The sequence below is a fragment of the Zalophus californianus genome, chromosome 3, assembly GCF_009762305.2.
Source record: "Zalophus californianus isolate mZalCal1 chromosome 3, mZalCal1.pri.v2, whole genome shotgun sequence".
In the NCBI taxonomy this organism is placed as follows: domain Eukaryota; kingdom Metazoa; phylum Chordata; class Mammalia; order Carnivora; family Otariidae; genus Zalophus; species Zalophus californianus.
The window spans coordinates 78,956,799-78,976,554 of record NC_045597.1 but is presented as its reverse complement, the minus strand read 5'-3'; the positions used below and the strand labels follow the sequence as shown (position 1 = coordinate 78,976,554).

At 37.4% G+C, this 19,756-nt stretch overlaps 1 protein-coding gene and 1 non-coding gene across 12 annotated transcripts in view; one reads left to right on the top strand and one right to left on the bottom strand.

Moving 5' to 3' along the window:
• ZDHHC20 (zinc finger DHHC-type palmitoyltransferase 20) overlaps positions 1-19,756 on the bottom strand; it is a 70,533-nt gene that overhangs the window by 15,996 nt on the left and 34,781 nt on the right. For 10 of the 11 annotated variants that reach the window (XR_003519138.2, XR_003519139.2, XM_027589686.2 and 7 more), the window contains exons 5-7: positions 11,063-11,132; positions 9,238-9,270; positions 8,503-8,623 (exon numbers count right to left, since the gene is read on the bottom strand). Coding sequence is in view for 9 of the 11 variants with exons in the window: in XM_027589686.2 (XP_027445487.1) it covers positions 8,503-8,623; positions 9,238-9,270; positions 11,063-11,132 (224 nt within the window). In the remaining 2 variants the exon portion in view is untranslated. The remainder of the gene's footprint in view (positions 1-8,502; positions 8,624-9,237; positions 9,271-11,062; positions 11,133-19,756) is intronic. The other variant, XM_027589681.2, reaches the window with a different exon arrangement.
• LOC113921156 lies at positions 16,470-16,576 on the top strand. Its single transcript, XR_003519555.1, has one exon. It is a non-coding gene; the product is annotated as a U6 spliceosomal RNA (small nuclear RNA).

The following is a 19,756-nucleotide window of genomic DNA, read 5'->3' as shown; positions in this document are numbered from 1 at the left end:
CACTAATTGTGATAAATTTGTGTACTTCTTTAATTTCTATTTTTGGAACACCCCAGCATATATCCCCATGCCCTCAGCTGTTTAATTCCTACCTTTTTCATCCTCAATTTCTGTTTTTTTTTTTTTTAGGTAATTAGCAGTTTTGGTAAATACATTTACCACAAGGTATTAGTGAATGAAAACAGCTTTGCTGTTACCCATTCTTATGGCTATATTCATTTTTTTTTAAAGATTTTATTTATTTATTTGAGAGAGAGAGAATGAGAGACAGAGAGCACGAGGGTCAGAGGGAGAAGCAGACTCCCCGCTGAGCAGGGAGCCCGATGTGGGACTCAATCCTGGGACTCCAGGATCATGACCTGAGCCGAAGGCAGTTGCTTAACTAACTGAGCCACCCAGGTGCCCTGGCTAAATTCATTTTAACAGAAGCAAAATCTTAATCTAGAAGAAATTAGTATCTTTTTTTTTTTTAAGATTTTATTTATTTATTTGAGAGAGAGAGCACATGAGAGGGGGGAGGGTCAGAGGGAGAAGCAGACTCCCTGCTGAGCAGGGAGCCCGATGCAGGACTCGATCCCGGGACTCCAAGATCATGACCTGAGCCGAAGGCAGTCGCTTAACCAACTGAGCCACCCAAGCACCCGAAATTAGTATCTATTAATAGGAGAAAGAGGAAGCCTTTAAGTGTTAGCTCTTAAAATAAAACCACATGGGCAAATCACAGACTCCACTAGAACATGAGGTGGTCCTGGCTTGATTTAAACACTGTTTACATGATAAAATGAAGGTTTTTAGCGTTAGATTATTCTGACATTCATTTTTTACTCTTCTCTCCCAGAGTAACCACAGTACCTTTTAAACATATCAAGCAATTCTTTTAATTTCCCATCTTGTGAAGCAAATGTCATATTTGCTATATATTTACTATAAATTGTCACAAGAATGGCATGGCAATAATGTTATTTTACCTTTGGACAACTCTCTGTAGATTTCCTGCGGCAAAGTTTGTACAAATAGAGATAATGTATTAAGAAACCAAATTTTATACAAAATTATGCTGAACGCTAGTTTTATAAATCTTTTGTTTTGAAGGAACCCTAAGATGTTGTTCTCTACAGGTCATTGACAACATTTTCTCCAAAAATACAAAAGAGAAAACAGACAAGAATATTTAGCTCCTTAAGCACATTCAAGGTACACTTTAAATATATACTTTCCCACTATTTTTAAAGAGATTTATATCTAGGAAAGAATAAAATTAATTTTTTTAGCAAATAGCTTTTTTTTTTTTTTTTAAGATTTTATTGATTGATTGATTGGACAGACACAGCGAGAGAGGGAACAGAAGCAGGGGGGAGTGGTAGAGGGAGAAGCAGGCTTCCCGCGGAGCAGGGAGCCCGATGTGGGACTCGATCCCTGGATCCTGGGATCATGACCTGAGCCGAAGGCAGACGCTTAATGACTGAGCCACCCAGGCGCCCCAGCAAATAGCTTTTATTAAAAAGCTTCTGATTAGTAGTTTCTCAAAACTGTATCTGAGAATTTCTTACTACCTTCAGTCACTACTACTGCAAAAGCCTTCTAAGAGGTGCTATCATTGACCTCCAGTGTAGTTTCAGCTCTGCAATCAGAGTGATCCATTACAATAAGACCATGTTACTCCTCTGCTCCTGTTTCATTTGGCATGAAAGACACAGTCCTCCAACACTCTCCAAGGCCCACTGCCTGGACTTCTCATTAGTCCCATTCTCTCTCATTCTACGCCAGCCACCTAGCCTCCTTGCTGTTACACAAACATGGCGGGACACTCCTACTTTTGGGCCTTTGCTCTAAAGTCGAGATGTTTCCTCAAAAATGTTCTTCTCTCAAATGTCCACTAACTCCTTTCAAGTCTTTGCTCAAATCTTACCTTCTGAAATCTACCCTGATCACACTGTTTAAAAAAATTGAGATATAATTGACATATAACATTCTATTAGTTTCAGGTGTAAAACATGACTCAATATATGTACACATTGCAAAATGATCACCACAGTAAGTCTAGTTAACTCCCATACCACAGTTATAAAACTTTTTTTCTAGTGATGAGATCTTTTAAGATGTACTAACTTAGCATCAAATATACTTAACTGTAGTCACCACGTTGTGCATTATATGCCCAGGACTTATTAATGTTATTCCGAGCACCTTCACTCACTTTACCCATCCCCTGACACTGCCCCGACAATCACCAATCTGTTATGAGTCCAAAAAATATTTTTTTTAGATTCTACATATAAGTGACAAAAACAGTATTTGTCTTTCTCTGACTTATTTCACTTAGTGTAATGTCTTCCAAGCCCACCCATGTGGTCACAAATGGCAGGATTTCCTAAGTTTTTATGGCCAAGTAATATTCCATTGTGTACACACACACAAACACAATTTTCTTCATCCATTCATCTACTGATGGGACACTTAGGTTGTTTTCATGTCTTGGCTATTATAAATAAGCTGCAATGTACATGGGGTTTACACCTATCTTTTCAAGTTAGTGTTTTCATATCCTTTGGATAAATATCCAGAAGTAGAATTGCTGGATCATATGGTAGTTCTAATGTTTGGAGGAATCTTCATACTGTTTCCATAGTGGCTAACCAATCTACATCCCCACCAACAGTACATGGGTTCCCTTTTCTCCACATCCTCGCCAACACTAGTTACTTCTTATCTTTTGATAATAGCCGTTCTAACAGGTATGAGTTGATATCTCACTGTGGTTTTGATTTGCATTTCCCTGATTAGAGACATTGAGCACTTTTTCATGTACCTGTTGGCCATCCATATGTCTTTGGAAAAATGTCTATTCAGATCCTCTGCCCATTTAAAATTTTTTTTTGGCTATTGAGTTGTAGGAGTTCTTTATATATTTTGTCTATTAAGCCCTTATCCAATATATGATTTGCAAGTATCTTCTCCCATTCACTAACCTGCCTTTTTGTTTTGTTGGTTTTTTTTTTTTGCTGCATAGAAGCTTCTTAGTCTGATGTAGTCCCACTTGTTTATTTTTGCTTTTGTTATTTTGCTTTTGGTGCCAAATCTAAAAAATCATCACCAGGACCAATGTGAAGGAGCTTACTGCCAATGTTTTCAACATCTAAGAGACTTACGGTTTTAGGTCTTATGTTCAAGTCTTTAATCCATTTGGAATTTTTGTATGATGTAAGACAGGGATCCAGTTTCACTCTTTTGCATGTGGCTGTGCATTTTTCCCAATATTATTTATTACAGAGACTGTCCTTACCCACTGTAGACTCTTGGCTCCTCTGTTGTAAATTAACTGACCAAAGATTCATGGGTTTATTTCTGGCCTATTTTGTTCCATTGATTTATGTGTCTGTTTTCATGCCAATACCATACTGTTCTGATTACTATAACTTTGTAATATGGTTTGAAATCAGGAAGTGTGATACTTCCAGCTTTGTTCTTCTTTTTCAAGACTACCTTGGCTATTTGGGGTCTTTTGTGGTTTTAGAAATTTTAGAACTGTTTGTTCTATTTCTGTGAAAAATGTCATTGGAACTTAGGGATTACACTGATTATGTAGATGGCTTTTGGTAGTATGGACATTTTAACATTAATTCTTCACATTTTAACAATATTAATTCTTCCAGTCCATGAGCACAGATTAACTTTCCATGAATTTGTGCCTTCAATTGCTTTCATCAATCTCTTATAGTTCTCAATGTACACGTCTCTCACCTCCTTGGTTAAAGTTATTCCCTAAGTATTTTGACATTTTTGATGCAAGTATAAATGGGATTGTTTTCTTAATTTCTCTTCTGATAGTCTGTTACTAGTGTATAGAAACGCAACTGATTTTGAACCCTCTAACTTTTCTGAATTGGTTTCTTAGTTCTAACAGTTTTTGGTGGAGAATTCAGGGTATTCCAAATATAATATTATGTATTATGCAAATAGAGACAGCTTTACTTCTTTCTTATTTGAATTCTTTTTCTTGTCTAATTGCTGTGGCTAGGATTTCCAATACATATTGTGTTGAATAAACAGCAAGAGTGGGAATCCTGGTCTTGTTCTTAATCTTAGGGGGAAAGCTTTAAGCTTTTCATCACTGAGTATGATGTTAGCTGTGGGACTGTCATATATGGTCTTACTGTGTTGAGATGTTCCCTCTATACTTAAAGAATTTTTTACCAAAAATGGATGCTGAATTTTATCAAATGCTTTTTCTGCATCTATTGAGATGATATGATTTTTTCCTTCATTTTGTTAATGTGGTATGTCATGCTGATTGATTTAAAGATGCTGAACCATACCTGCATCCCTGGAATAAATCCCACATGATCATAGTGTATGATCCTTTTAATTTTTAATGTATTGCTGAATGCAACTTGCTAATATTTTTTTGAATATTTTTACATCTTTGTTCAACATGGATATTGGCCCATAATTTTCTTTTCTTGCAGTGCCCTTGTCCATTTTTGGTATCAGGGTAATACTGGCCTCATAAAATGAATTTGGAAGTGTTCCCTCTTCTGTTTTCTTGGAAGATTTTGAGGACTGGAATTCACTACCAAACCATCTGGTCCTGGACTTTCATTTATTGGGAAGTTACTGATTACTGATTTAATCTCCTTCCTAGCAATTAATCTCTTCAGATTTTTCTATTCCATCATGATTCAGTCTTGTAGGTTGTATTTTCTAGGAAAGTATCCATTTCTGCTAAGTTGTCCAATTTGCTGGTGTATCATTGTTCACAGTAATCTCTTATGATCCTTTGTATTTCTGTGGTATCAGATATGTTTTCTCTTTCATTTCTGATTTTATTTGAGTCCTCTTTCTTTCTTGGTGAGTCTAGGTAAAGGTTTGACTATTTTGTTTATCTTTAAAAAAAAACCCAGCTCTTTCATTGATCTTTTCTATTGTCTTTTTAGTCTCTATTTCCACTCTGATTTGTTATTTTCCCCCCTGTACTAACTTTGCCTTGTATGTTCTTTTTCTAGTTCCTTGAGATGTGAAGTTAGGTTACTTTAGATCATTCTTATTAGTGAGTTTTCCAGTTTTCTTTTTTGTAATTGATTTCTGGTTTTATATCATTGTGTTTTCTGTTTCTTTTGAATGGAGTGTTCTTTATGTCTGGTAAGTCTACCTGGTCTAATGTGTCATTTTAATGCCAATTCTTCCTTTTTGATTTTCTGTCTGGATGACCTATCCGTTGATGAAAGTGGGGTATTAAAGTCTCTACTATTATTGTATTGCTCTCTACTTCTCTCTTTAGGTCTGTTAATATTTGCTCTATATATCTAGGTGCTCCCATGTGTCCACTAACTTCCTTCAAGTCTTTGCTCAAATCTGATTGTCTTACCGAGCAGGTCTATCCCGATCACTCTCTTAACACTTCTATCTGTCCCCTGTCATACTCACCCCACACACACTTGCCACATCCCTTACCCTGCTCTACTTTTGCTTTTTTTCATAGTGTTTACTTTCTAATATACAGTAGGATTTACTTATTTATTACGTTTATATGCTGTCCTCTTCTTAAAAGTAAGTTCTATAAAAACAGGACTCTGTTTTGTTCACTGATATATCCAAAGTGCCTAGAACACTGCCTGGCACATAGTAGGTACTAAATAAATATTTGTTAGATGAAGAAAAAGATTTAAGTTTACTAGTCTTTCCTGACTCATGACAAGTTTGAAAAAAGTTTTAAAAATATTTATTCTTTTTTTTTTTTAGAGATAGAAAGCATGCACACGAGTGGGGGAGGGGTAGAGGGAAAGGGAGAAAGAATCCCAAGCAGGTTGCGGAAATGTTCAGCATGGAGCCCAAATCAGGGCTTAATCTGATGACCGTGAGATCATGATTTGAGCTGAAATCAAGAGTCAGATACTTAACTGACTGAGCCACCCAGTCACCCCCCAAAATATTTATTCTTTAATTAATATATGCAAACACTGCTGAAGTTTCTGGTAAAGAAATGTGAAATTCTGTAATTTAGACTTTATTCATCTGGCACTGAATCCTCTTCATTTAAATAGGCCCACTGAGTAGGATTACATAGGCTGTAAACTGAACAAAGATGCTTAGAAGTAGGGGAACAACAGAACCCAAAATTCATTGGGCTGAGACCACATAGAACTGGGGTGCTCTTTTCTAATAAAGGAACACACAAAGGAACTGTAAGTACTAGTATACATACCCTGGGTTTTAAATACCCAAGTTTAAAAATTCAACAATGTTTTAGTGGAAGTCCTTCTAAAATGTATTAGATATTTCTTGGAAAAATAATTGTGCTTGATGACTTGAGGCTTTAATTATGTAATTCTCAAGTATGACTAGGAATAGCAACTCACAGTGAAAAGTATTTGGATGCTGAAACAAAGATATCTATGGTCAAATTCTGGCTAGTTTCCTAACTCCTCTAACCTCAGTTTTCAATGTTGAAAATTATTGAAAATAATAGCTCCTTCTGCAATAACTATATTTTCTTATTTTTTGTATTCTTTTTTATTTTTATTTTTGAGAGAGAGATAGAGAGTGAGTGTGTGTGTGGGGCGGGGGGAAGAGGCACAGGGAGAGGGAGAGAGAATCTTAAGCAGGCTCCATGCCCAGTGTGGAGCCCAACATGGGGCTTGATCTCACAATGCTGAGATCATGACCTGAGCCAAAATCAAAAGTTGGATGCTTAACTGATTGAGCCACCCAGGCCCCCCTTATTTTCTGTATTCTTGATGCTTTGGCATCTGAGGCCTTGCTGACTGAAGAGAGACTGCCTCTCTCACAGCTAACCAGTTCTTAAGTGATAGCAAGGAATAAACCTCTCATACACAAACTAACCAATCCAGAGTTCATACTCCATATCACTTCCTCTATTGGACTATTACACTCTGGGAGGCAAAATTTCCCTGCCATAACCATTCCAAGGATACATACAGATAACCAAGGAACAACCGTTATGCCCAGAGACCACAGATATTATGCAAACTGGCTAACCTAAATCTGGTTACCCTGCTTGGTGCTCCCCTGTGTGGCCCTGCATGGCGTGGTATGCCCCTTCCCTCAGAAACTGTGAGCAACAAACTATCTTTTCAATAGAAATCATCTCCTGATCTGCTGGCTTCACCACACCTGAACGGTTCAATTATAAAACCTACATTTTAAAACTTCTTAACAGGATTTTTAGGAAGAGTAAATACAATGTACTTTTTGACTACAATAATGCCTTCTTCAAAATCAAAGATTTAAATGTGAAGACAAGGGCTCCTGGGTGGCTCAGTTGGCTCAGGTCATGATCCTGGAGTCCCAGGATCGAGTCCCGCATCGGGCTCCCTGCTCAGCAGGGAGTCTGCTTCTCCCTCTGACCCTCCCCCCCCTCATGCTCTCTCTCTCTCAAATAAATAAAATCTTTAAAAAAAAAGTTAAAAAATAAATGTGAAGACAAAAACAACTAAAATACCAAAGGAAAACCTGGGTGAATATTGTGTAAATATACAGTGAATAGACTAAAGCCAGAAATCATAAATGAAAAGTACTACTTTTATTTTTTAAAAGATTTTATTTATTAATTTGAGAGAGTGCAGAAAGAGAGAGTGCACATCAGGGGGGGAGGGGCAGAGGAAGAGGGAGTAGCACGTTCCCCATCGAGCAGGGAGCTAGATGCAGGGCTTTATCTCAGGACCCTGGGATCATGACCTGAGCCAAAGGCAGACAGTTAATCCACGGAGCCACCCAGGCGCTCCTATTATTTCTGATTTTCTGATTATTTATTTAAAAGCAGTGCTTTAGGGGCACCTGGGTGGCTCAGTTGGTTGGGCATCTGACTCTTGATTTTGGCTGGGGTCATGATCTTAGGGTCCCGGGGTCATGAATTTGAGCCTGCTGTAGGGCTCGCGCTCAGCGAAGAGTCTCCTTGTCCCTTTCCCTCCCCCCGCCCCCGCTCCTGTGCATGCAACGCACACACTCTCTCTACAATAAATAAATAAAATCTTAAAAAAAAATCATAAAAATACTGCTTTAAAAATAAAAAACTTGGATTTGATAAAAATGAAAGAAAACAGGGTTATAAGATATAAATTGAAAATGTGGAAAAAAACATTAACAACTTATGACAGAAAAAGGATTAACATCTACAGAGGCAGGAACCAGATTAGTGGTTATTTGGGGTGTTGGCAATTTCACTTTTATCACTGTAAACTGCAGTAAGTCTCTTCAACTCAAGGAAAAGCAATTACTTCCCTAAAATTGATAGGTCTATTGTTAGAATATTGCTGAAAATAGTTTGGCTCACTAAAAAAAAGTTCACTATTCTATTTAATATCCATTTATTTGCAAATAAACATATGAAGGTAAACTGTAATCCCATCTGCTTTCTGATCAAATTCTACCTAGTAAAATTGAAATAAAGTACATCTACTTATAATAAAGAATGAAGGAATTCTTTACGAATATAGCATCTTAAAAAGTTTTAAGTATATGTTTTAAGATAGAAAACAGACTTACCGTCCAAAATTTTATAAAGTACTGTAAAACTGTTGTAGCCACGAAAAGGCAATATAACAAGGAATACAATAAAAACAGCAGGAAGAATTTGTAATTAGAAAATCCCACACAGTTATTCACCCTAGAAGAATAAAGAAAGTCACACTGTAAAAATAAGACAAATCACAAACTCTCAGAAACAAAAAACAGAATGGTGTTTGCCAGGGGTTAGGGGGGTGGTGATGGGTATAGAATTTTAGTTTTACAAGATGAAAAAGTTCTGAAGATTGGTTACACAATATGAACATATTTAATACTACTGAACTGTACACTTAGAAATGGTTAAGATGGTAAGTTTTAATGTTATTTTTTAACTATAATAAAAACAATAACAATACATATGGCAGATAAAAAACAACTATTATTACTTGGAAATGGGCCATTTGGGAAGTAGGGAGCAATGTCTTAATTGTGGATGTGTGTTTTTAATAAATTCTATGAGGAATTTGGAATTTTAATGTTAATTCTTAATATATACTTACTTGGGTTACTAACATCAGAGTATATATTTAAAGGAATACACTTAATATAAACATGTACATACATAAATATGCATATAAGTAGGACTAATTCAACCTTGAGTAATCGAGTAATTGAACTGACCTTCAAAATTTAGGAATGCTGAGGTAAATTACTTTCAATTCTCTCCTTCCCACCTCTCTACCCACAATGTGATTTCCTCTTTTTTATACATACCAAGGACAATGATGATCCATCTTAAGAATACATCTAAAAAACAAACATAAGAAAATCCTTGCATAAAAATTCCCCTAATTTTAATTTCTGATACTTTTCTCTTTCTTTGGCTTAAATTTTTACCTTTACAAATAATATCTTAGAAAAACCAACCGAGGGGTGCCTGGGTAGCTCAGTGGGTTAAGTGTCTGACTCTTGATTTCAGTTCAGGTCATGATCTCAGGGTTGTGAGACTGAGCCCTGCATTGGGTTCCATGCTGGGGGTGGAGTCTGCTTAAGCTTCTCTCTCTCTCCCTTCCCCTCTGCCTCTCTCTCTCTCTCTCTCCCCAGCTCCCTCTCGAAAAAAAAAAAAGAAAAGAAAAATGAACCCAGTAAACATTAGGTTAGAGAAAAGTTCTGGTATTTCCACAAGGCCTTTTATAGTTAAGAGATGATTTTTAATACTGGGAATTTAGCTGAGCATAGCCAAATGCCTTGAACCATACCAAATGACATTTTAATATGATATAGTACATATAGCACTGGGTAAATTAGATAGGTCCAGCTTACAAATTACTGAGGGAGATAAAATGAAATACAGAAATCCCTGTGCTATTTTAGCCACATGCAACACATAAAAATAAAACTTTAGGAGCAAATACGTTAAAATATTAACAATGATAGGCTTATAGATGGTTATTTTTTCCATACAATTTACAAAATTGTATTCCATGGATAAGCACTACTGTACTTTTATAATTTAAAAAACCCTCCAAATTTGCCTCATCACCAATACATGCAATCTAGATTTGTATAAAGTTAGACTACAGAACATCTCAAATACAAGCAGTCCCCCTTATCCATAGTCACTCCCATATCCAGCTTCCCCTGGTTTCAGCTACCCACAGTCACCAAGGTCTAGAAGCAGATGATCCTCCTTCCGACACTTCAGAAGGTCAATGGTAGCCTAATGCTATGTCACAGTGCCTATGTCATTCACCTCCCTTCATCTCATCACAATAAGGGTGAGTATAGTAGAAGGCATTTTGAGAGAGAGACCACATTCACATACTTTTATTACAGTATATTGCTATAATTGTTCCATTTTATTATTAGCTATTGTTATTAATCTCTTACTGTGCCTAATTTATAAATTAAACTTTATCATAGGTATGTATGTATAGTATATGTAGGGTTTGGTATTACCCAGTTTCGGGCATCCACTGGGGGTCTTGGAATAGATCCCCAGGCAGATAAGAGGCGACTGCTGCAATATTGGAAATGAATAAACTAATACCCAGAATGTTAAACAGCCTGTCTAACTAAAGTTCAAGGACTAGTAGAGATTCCCAAACTATGGATGTTTCCTTCAACACACTACGTTCTCACAAGGGCACAAAAAAAAAAAATCAAATTTTTCTGGGAACAATGTCACAGATGGTAATTGAAAACAATATTTTTGTGGTTTGTTAGGTTTTAATATTAACAATAAAAATAAGAAAATTGTCATGATAGTCTTTTTTTTTTCAATGAGTCTTTTCAATCCAGGAAATAAAGTTATCTTTCTCAAGGGGGTTATTACTTACTTGCTCATCAATATTAAATTAAGCATAAGCATAGGAAGTATATTCTATCAACTAGTATAGGAACTGTTAATCAAGATTACTTCAAAGTATATTCTAGCTTACATAAATATTTTTGTTAGCCCAGCATACATAGCAAATAAAGGGAGAGGATACAGTGTTCTTGCTAAGTATAAAGCATATGAAATATTCCTCCCCCTTCCATTCTCCTGTCACCAATTTCCAGTGCTAGGGTTAAAAAGAAACAAACAAGTAATACTCACATGTCACATGCTGAGCAGTGATGTGCCCGGTCAGGTTTAATCAACTGACATCTTTCACAATATCTGATGGCTACATTTAAGAATATAAGCTTAGTTAATTTGACTATAAAATTTGCTTTCATTTCTTTTACAAATAATTCTGTGAAATTGATAACTAATAATTTTAAAATAATACCAAAATGCATTAGAGAGCTTCTGAAATCAAAATGTCAAGAGGTAGAAGGAAACCTCAGAAATAGAACAGCGCCCAGCAATTTTCAGATGAAAAAGGAGATCTATAGCACATAAGTGACTTGCACAAGGTCAAACACCTAGTTAGGTAGCATAACTCAGATTTATGAAGTCCCGATTCAAGCTTTTTTTCCTACCAAAATACATTGTCTATACTAAAATATCAAAATGAATGTGTTTAAACTTTTTAAGGCACCCTGTGGGATTTTGTTTTTAACATTATAAAATAGCTTTTTCAAGAAAAACACAACCTTTTATCTCCCATCCCTATCCCAAATAGCAAAATCGAGATGACATTTTTTAAAAACAAACAACCCCGAACTTCTTCCCACTCAATTCTAACATATGTTACTGCTGCCCAATTTATATGTTCATTCATTTAAAACATGAGCACCTATTAGGTGCCAGATACTCTTCTAGGCTTAAATCCCTGCCTTCACGGAACTTATATTCTTTTGGAGAAGATGGGGAGTACTAAATAAGTTAAGAAAATAAACAGTATATTAGTGATAGGTGCTAATAGGAAAAATAAAGCAGGGAAAGGGAATTGGGATATTGTATACTGTAATTTCAGAGACATTTGAGAAAACTGAAATTGAAGGAAGGTGGTTACTAAGTCACATTGGGAAAGAGAGGATTCCAAGCAGAGGACAGGCCTTGAGGTGGCAGCGTGCTTAGTTTGAAGAACAGGGAAGGGTGTGGTGTGCCTGGAACGGGGTGAAAAGGAGGTCAGAGATGACGTCAGAGATTAGTAAGAAATCCGATCAAGTGAGACTTGTTTTCCCAATTCAGCTCAAATACTGTGATTAAAAAAAAATTTTCAAGAGAAGTCCACTGGAATAAGAGTTCCATCAGAGTCTGTACATCGTACAGAACCTTAAGTTTCGGTTTTTGAAATTTAAATAAGTGACAAATAGATCTTTGAGATTCACGAGGGAAATGTCCCAAGACTTCACAAATCAAAAAGTACCTTAAAAACCATTATTATGGATGAATAAGAGAATAATAACATTATAGTTAGACGCTAATTGTTCTCTGTATGATGGCCTGTAAAGCAAACAAACTGTACTGACTTGGCAACAAGGCAAATTACTATTGATCTTTCACAAATAGTTGAAACATTTATAGATTTAGAGCACTTAAATGGCAAATACTCTACTTGATATTGTAAATGGCTTCTTTGGAGGTATCTGCTTGATCTATAAGCCACTCTCTCTTCTCTGGAAAATGAGTTCAGACCACCCTCCCTGCTTCTAGTTCATGCTCTCTCTCCTATGGATTCAGCACTGGGACTGAGAATGAGTTACGGCTGCGTGCTGCTGCAACTGGGTAACATGTAATGGTGATATTTTGCCATGTGAACTGGATAAAAAATAAAAACTTGTTTGCAGGGAGATATTGTTAAAAATGAAACAGATACACAGAAACAAGATGAAATAAGCTGCACAGAGTTCCAGTTTTGGCTTTCCAATTATGGGTTCCAGTTCTTTCTTGTTGTCCTGCCCTTCAAATACAGGAAATACCCACCAATTTGACACCATCTCATATTTTTTGGTAGCTTTTTGGGGTGAAAGGAGTTAAAAAGCTGAAGCTGTTGCCTGTTACTTGTGATCCTAACAAACATAGTAATAGCATAGAAAATAGGTTCAAATAAAAATTTAAATTAAGTATACCCTCTAAAAAGTGCATGAATCATGTCATGTATTACAATCTATTTGGAAGGAAATTTGGCAGTATCAATGAAAATTTAAGATGTATATGTTCTCTGACTCAGGATTTCTACTTCTAGAAAACTCTATAGACATGTTCACTATAGCATTGTTTTTAATAACAAAATACTATGAATAACTTGAATTATCCAAATGGCAAAGCATTTTGATATACCCATACAGTGGAATACTATGAAGACTTTAACAAGAATTTTCCATACAAAATACACATGTACTCTAAGTTGGAAAAATGCAAATATATCACATGGAAAAAAAGCAAATTGTTGAACAGTATGGATATGTAGCATGTTTCACATCTCTAAGGGGAATAAGAACACATATTTTTTTCTTTACATATCCCAATAAAATGCACCCACCTTCCAGATGTGAATTAACATATAAGAGAGACAAAGTGTTATTCTGAAGTAATGTTATAAGTTATACCTGCTAAAAGGCACTATCCAGGTAACCAAATTTGTATTGGTTAAGATCTATTTATTCTAGTTGTTAAAATATATTAATTAGTTGTACATAAATTATGCAATACTCTGCCAAGTATAAAAAATTCCTGCAAAGATATACAGGGTGCCCCTGGAGAGTAGTGCTAGGGTGAAGGGTAAACTCACGTTTCTTTCTTTTTTTCTAGTAGGCTCCATGCCCAGCATGGAGTGCAAAGCAGGGCTTGAACTGATGACCCTGAGATTAAGACCTGAGCTGAGATCAAGAGTCAGACCCTGAGATCAAGAGTTGGATGCTTAACTGAGCCACCCAGGCGCCCCTCACTTTTCATCTGGTGCCCTAAAAAAAAATTTTTTTTTAAATCATGGCATGTATTACTTCTGTTATTTCAACAAAAATATCTTTAAGATGGATGAAATGTATATAAATATCCACTTAAAAGAATAAGCTATAGTTTACTGAGGGTGTGTTCTATAACGCCTCACCTCGGTTGGACACGAGGGAGATAAAACCATACAACGTAGAAAAAGTAAAGCTATAAAGGACCACAGAAATCTCTTAGTTGATATCTCCATTCTACAGATGAAAAACACCCCAATATCAAGAGAATGTAATTTGCCCAAAGCTATATATAGCTGAATTAGTGGTAAGATGAGGATCAGGAGTATCTTATTTTCTTTTTCCTCTATACTTCCACTCAAAATTCTGAGATGAGAATTTTGCCCTGAGATGAGACAAAACCGAACAGACCTTTGAGGAAGACTTTTGAAGGATCCTGATGATGGAGTAGATAGAAGAACGGAGGAAAAAGGAGCAATCAGTAAACTTCAGTTTCTAGTATCGGGTGCTGAGATGAACAAGGCTGCCCACGGCAGAAATAAGCTCAGTCTGGGGGAAGCAGGGAGAGTGGGGCAGGATGTTTTTCATTTATTCATTCTCTCATTCATTCAACAAATATTTAGACAGTTTCTACCATGTGACAAATATTGTTTGATGGTATTAAATTTTGAATTGATGAATCCAGTTTTATTTGGGTTTGTAGGTTTGGATAATAGGTCACTCAAGGACAGCTATTCTGGTGGGAGCCAGGAAGGTGATGGAGTAGGAGGATTGTAAGCTCACCCAGTCCCATGGATACACGTAGAAAACAGACATGTCAGTGCAACTAACCTAGAAAATGAACCAAGCTGGAGATGCTGAATGGGTAGATACACACCAAGAGGGATGAAGCCTTGAGTAATGGCTACAGGGTGCTCTGGGGGAGAGGTCCGCAGATTCTTCCCTCTGAAACCTCAGGAAGAATGCTGCAGCCTTGTGCAGCTAGACTGTAGGCTTCTTGGTAGACAAGTGATCCTGGTGTGCAGCTGCAACTCCACCCCTTTGCCTCACATACAAGAAAGGGTCTGGAATGCAAATGAGCACTAGTGTGACAATATCCTTGAATCTGTTTTAATTCATATTCAGAAAAGTGAACTCATTTCTGAAAACTACTAAAGAAAACAAACTGAGACACAATAAACTAATAATCACAATATCCCAGTGTCAGAATTCCAGAGGTGAAAACAAAAGCCGAAGAACGGTATGAAAAGAATAAGGGCAAGGCACCCTTGTGAGGTTAAGAAACAGAAAAATTAAAAAAAATTTAGGAGGTGGGCGCCGGGGTGGCTCAGTTGGTTAAGCGACTGCCTTCGGCTCAGGTCATGATCTTGGAGTCCCGGGATCGAGTCCTGCAATCGGGCTCCCTGCTCAGCAGGGAGTCTGCTTCTCCCTCTGACCCTCCCCCTTCTCATGTGCTCTCTCTCTCTCTCTCATTCTCTCTCTCTCTCAAATAAATAAAATCTTTAAAAAAAAATTTAGGAGGAAGAATAATCATTCAAGGATTAAGAAACAGAACTAGAATAGAAAAGCACAAAGAAGAAAGCTTTTCAAGAAGCCAGAATGACAAAAGTCACTGAACTTGGGTAGGGATAATGGAAGCCAGTTGCCTGGTATTAGCTAGGAAGGAAAAGAGGACTTGAGTGCAGACAACTTATAAGAGGATCTAACTCAAAGGGAAGAGAAAATACAATGGCGGTTAGAAGAGAATCCGAACAAACTTGTTTTTAGGAGAGATATAATTTGACATATACCTGGGAACAGAGGGAAGAAACTGGTTGTGATTTATTAAGTGGAGACGCAAGTGTTATAGGAGCAAATTGGGGGAGAAGAGAAGAAAAAGGTCAGTAATCTCTATGCAAATATAACAAAGGACAAGGGGTGCCTGGGTGGCACAGTCAGGTAAGCTGCAGATTCTTGGTTTCAGCTCAGGTCCTGATCTCAGGGTTGTGGGATCGAACCCTGTGTCGGGCTCCACGCTCAGCTCAGTCTGTTAAAGTCTCTCTCTCCCTCTAACCCCCAAGCCTGCACTCTTTCTCTCTCAAATAAATAAACATTAAGAAAAAAAAAAGGACAAGAACACAGATACCGAGAGGAAACTGATATGCTCTAGAAAAGCCAGTTTGTAAAGGTGCACTGGCAGCAGGTACTCTGTCACCAGTTAGGTTGGATGCTAGCTCTCCCACTTACTAGCTTGTGACCTTGGGTCAGTAACTTAACTTTCCATGAGCCTCAACTGCCTCTTCTGTAAGTGCAAATAATACCAAGTGTAAAGGACTATTGTGCAGATTAAATATAAATCTCCTGGAACATATGAGATTCTCAATAAAGCAGGTGTTACGAGGATGATAATAATAATTACTATTTCGTGGGTGGCTCAGTTGGTTAAGTGTCTGCCTTCGGCTCAGGTCATGATCCCAGGGTCCTAGGATCGAGTCCCGCATCAGGCTCCCTGCTGGGTGGGAAGCCTGCTTCTCCCTCTGCCTGCCACTCCCCTGCTTGTGCTCTCTCTCTCTGTCAAATAAATAAATAAAACCTTTAAAAAAGTATTTCTGACAAAATACAAAGTCAGACTATGATGGGGAAAATCAGTGAAGGAGAGAAAACTAGGGACATTTAAAAGTGCATAAACAGTGCTTGCTTTGACAGTACATATACTAAAACTGGCACAATACAGATAAGATTACCATGGCCTCTGCATGAGAATGACATTCAAAAAGTGAATAAACAGCCAATAAGAATACCCAGGAAGAGGTTCATTCAACAAATACCTACTGAGGGCCTATTTAATCGAGACACTTTGTTAGAGACCATGGGAAAAATTCCTGACTGCCAGAGTCTTAGAATAAGGTCGAGTAAGTGACATAAACAGAAGTAACTATGAGGCAGTGATTTGTGACCTACAAGGTAAGAATTTGAGAAGTTCAGAGCAGACTTTAAAAATCACTCCTTGGGGCGCCTGGGTGGCTTGGTCAGTTAAAGTGACTGACTCCTGATTTTGGCTCAGGTCATGAGCTCAGGGTCCTGGGATGGAGCCTCATGTCGGGCTCCCCACTCAGCGGGGAGTCTGCTGGTCTCCCTCTCCCTCTGCCCCTCCCCCCACCACATGCACGCATGCACATGCTCCCGTGCGCTCTCTCTCAAATAAATAAATAAATCTTTAAAAAAATAAAAATCACTTCTTGCTCAAGTGAATAGAAATGAGTAAAAAGAAGCAGACATTGAATTAAACCTTTAAACTGGATTTAGAGAGGAAAAAATAATTGTTCTAAGCAGAGAAAAAGAATAAAAAAGGTGGGGAAAGACAAGAGTGCTTTTAGCACAGAGGTGATGCAAGGAAACAGTGTGGGACAAAGCTAGAGAGAGATGTCGGTTGGATCCACACTGTGGAGGGAGAAGGTCTAGAAAGACTCATTTTGTTTCCTGAATAGCTAATAATTTGTCCACATGGTTCAAAAAAGCCCAAAAAGGAACTGGGTGAAAAGCCCCCCACCCCTCTTCCGTGTGGAGGCAGCTCCATCACTTTCACTCGTCTCTGCTCTATTAAAAGGCTACTTTCTACAATATGTATTTCCGTAATTTTTTTTTTTTTAAAGATTTTTATTTATTTATTTGACAGTGAGAGAGGGAACACAAGCAGGGGGAGTGGGAGAGGGAGAAGCAGGCTTCCTGCCGAGCAGGGAGCCCGACGTGGGACTCGATCCCAGGATGCTGGGATCATGACCTGAGCCGAAGGCAGACGCTTAACGACTGAGCCACCCAGGCGCCCCGTAATTTTGTTTTTTAAAGAATGAATGCTTATCATTTCTATAATAAGAAAAAAGATAAAAACTCCCAAAGTTTAGAATTCTAAGCAATACAAACACAGTATAAAATGGTGCTCAAGAGCAGGGACTCTCCCTGTAGTCAGAAGGTAAGTTATAAATCCCAGATCTTATCACTCGGGGACTTTGGACACCTACTTTGTGCCTCATTTCTTCATTTCTAAAAGGAAGACAAGTGCAGCACCTCCCTCAGAGTTGTTCTGAGGATTAAATAATCACCAGTAAAGTGTTTAGCATAATTCTGGTATAATATTGAATAGAATAAGGGTATTATTCTGAGTAGAGGAAAGTCTTAGTGTAAAGATTTTACATCAGTGGCTATTAACTCTTCAGGGCACACATACTGCTCTGAAAATCAGATTATCTTGGTATGAATGGGGTACTTTTGAACACTACATGTACCCACAACTTTGCATATCATCTCAGGATTCATAAATTCTCTGAAGTCTTGGACTTTGAGTTAAGAACATCTAATCTACAGAACTATAAGTAGAAATAATTATTATAAATCAGACTTTTCATAACTGAATATAAAAAAGGATTATTTTATATCAGCTAATCATTTACTGAAAATTTATTATTAATACCAAGATCTATACTAAATGTATATATCTCATTTAATATTGCCACTAACCCAAAGACGTAGATATTCTTACCTTCATTTTAAAATAAGGAAACAAAGGGGCACCTGGGGGCCTCAGTCGGTTAGGCATCTGACTCTTGATTTTGGCTTAGGTCATGATCTCAGGGTTGTGAGATTGAGCCCACACTGGGCTCCACGCCAGGCATGGAGACTGCTTAAGATTCTCTCTCTTGCTCTCCCTCTGCCCCCCACACTTGCACTCTCTCTCTCAAAAAACAAAACAAAACAAAACCAAAAAAACCAATAAAATAAAAAATAAAATAAGGAAACAAGAACTTAGAAAGTTAATTACTCTCACTACACTAGTACTGGAAAAGCTTGGGTCTGGTTTGAAATTCATGTTTTCGTTATATACAGCAATATATTAGTCATGCAAAAAGAATAGTATTAAATGCATGAAAAATTTAAGTCAGTCAAATATCCCCTCCTAAAATCTTGTACAAACTTAGTCACATTCCTTAGCCACGACTTGCACATAACTATACAAAGGTAAAGCTCCTCTTATTTCCCCTCGGAGCTGAGCAGCATAGTGGGTTCTAGAGCCAGAGCACCCAGATTTAAATCCATTTTTCTACATATGGCTTTGAACAAGTTATAAACCTCTCTGTGTCCCAGTTTCCTCATCTGTAAAATGAAGACAATAGTATCTACCTCAAAGGGTTGTTGTGAATTTTAAATGAGTATGTGTAAAGTACAGAATAATTGTTAGCTATTATATTATCCTATATTTGAACAAAACTCACGAGGCATATAATATATAACTTAAAACCATTTCCTATACTTGGGCGCCTGGGTGGCTCAGTTGGTTAAGCGACTGCCTTCGGCTCAGGTCATGATCCTGGAGTCCCGGGATCGAGTCCCACATCGGGCTCCCTGCTCAGCAGGGAGTCTGCTTCTCCCTCTGACCCTCTTCCCTCTCGTGCTCTCTTTCATTCTCTCTCTCTCTCGAATAAATAAAAATAAAATCTTTAAAAAAAAAAAAAAAACCATTTCCTATACTTAAGTGACTACACTGGCCACTCATAAATTCATTCGTATTGTAAGACTGTCACCTTGAGAAAAGGAAGGTGCTGCAGGGGTCACCTATGTCAATGTAGGCAGTGGGAGAGTAGAAATACCAACATCTTTGTAACCAGATAAACCTGAGTTCAAATTTTGGCTCTTTGAGTATAGGTTTTAAAACTTGACAGGACTCTTCCCCTTTGTGTCTTTTACTCCTCTCCATTCTAAGTTAGCACGTTCTTGATTTTTTAAAAAATGATGACACACAATATCCAAATTCAAACCAGACTTTCTAAATGATGGTTTGCTAAGAATAACAGGTGACATTTTTAGCCATGAGGTTGAATTAGAAAAAAAAAATGCAGAGAAAAGAGGCTCATAGTGAGCCCCTTAAAAAATCTGTATCAATATATGTACAAAAGTATGTACATCTGAAATGCCACAGAAGATA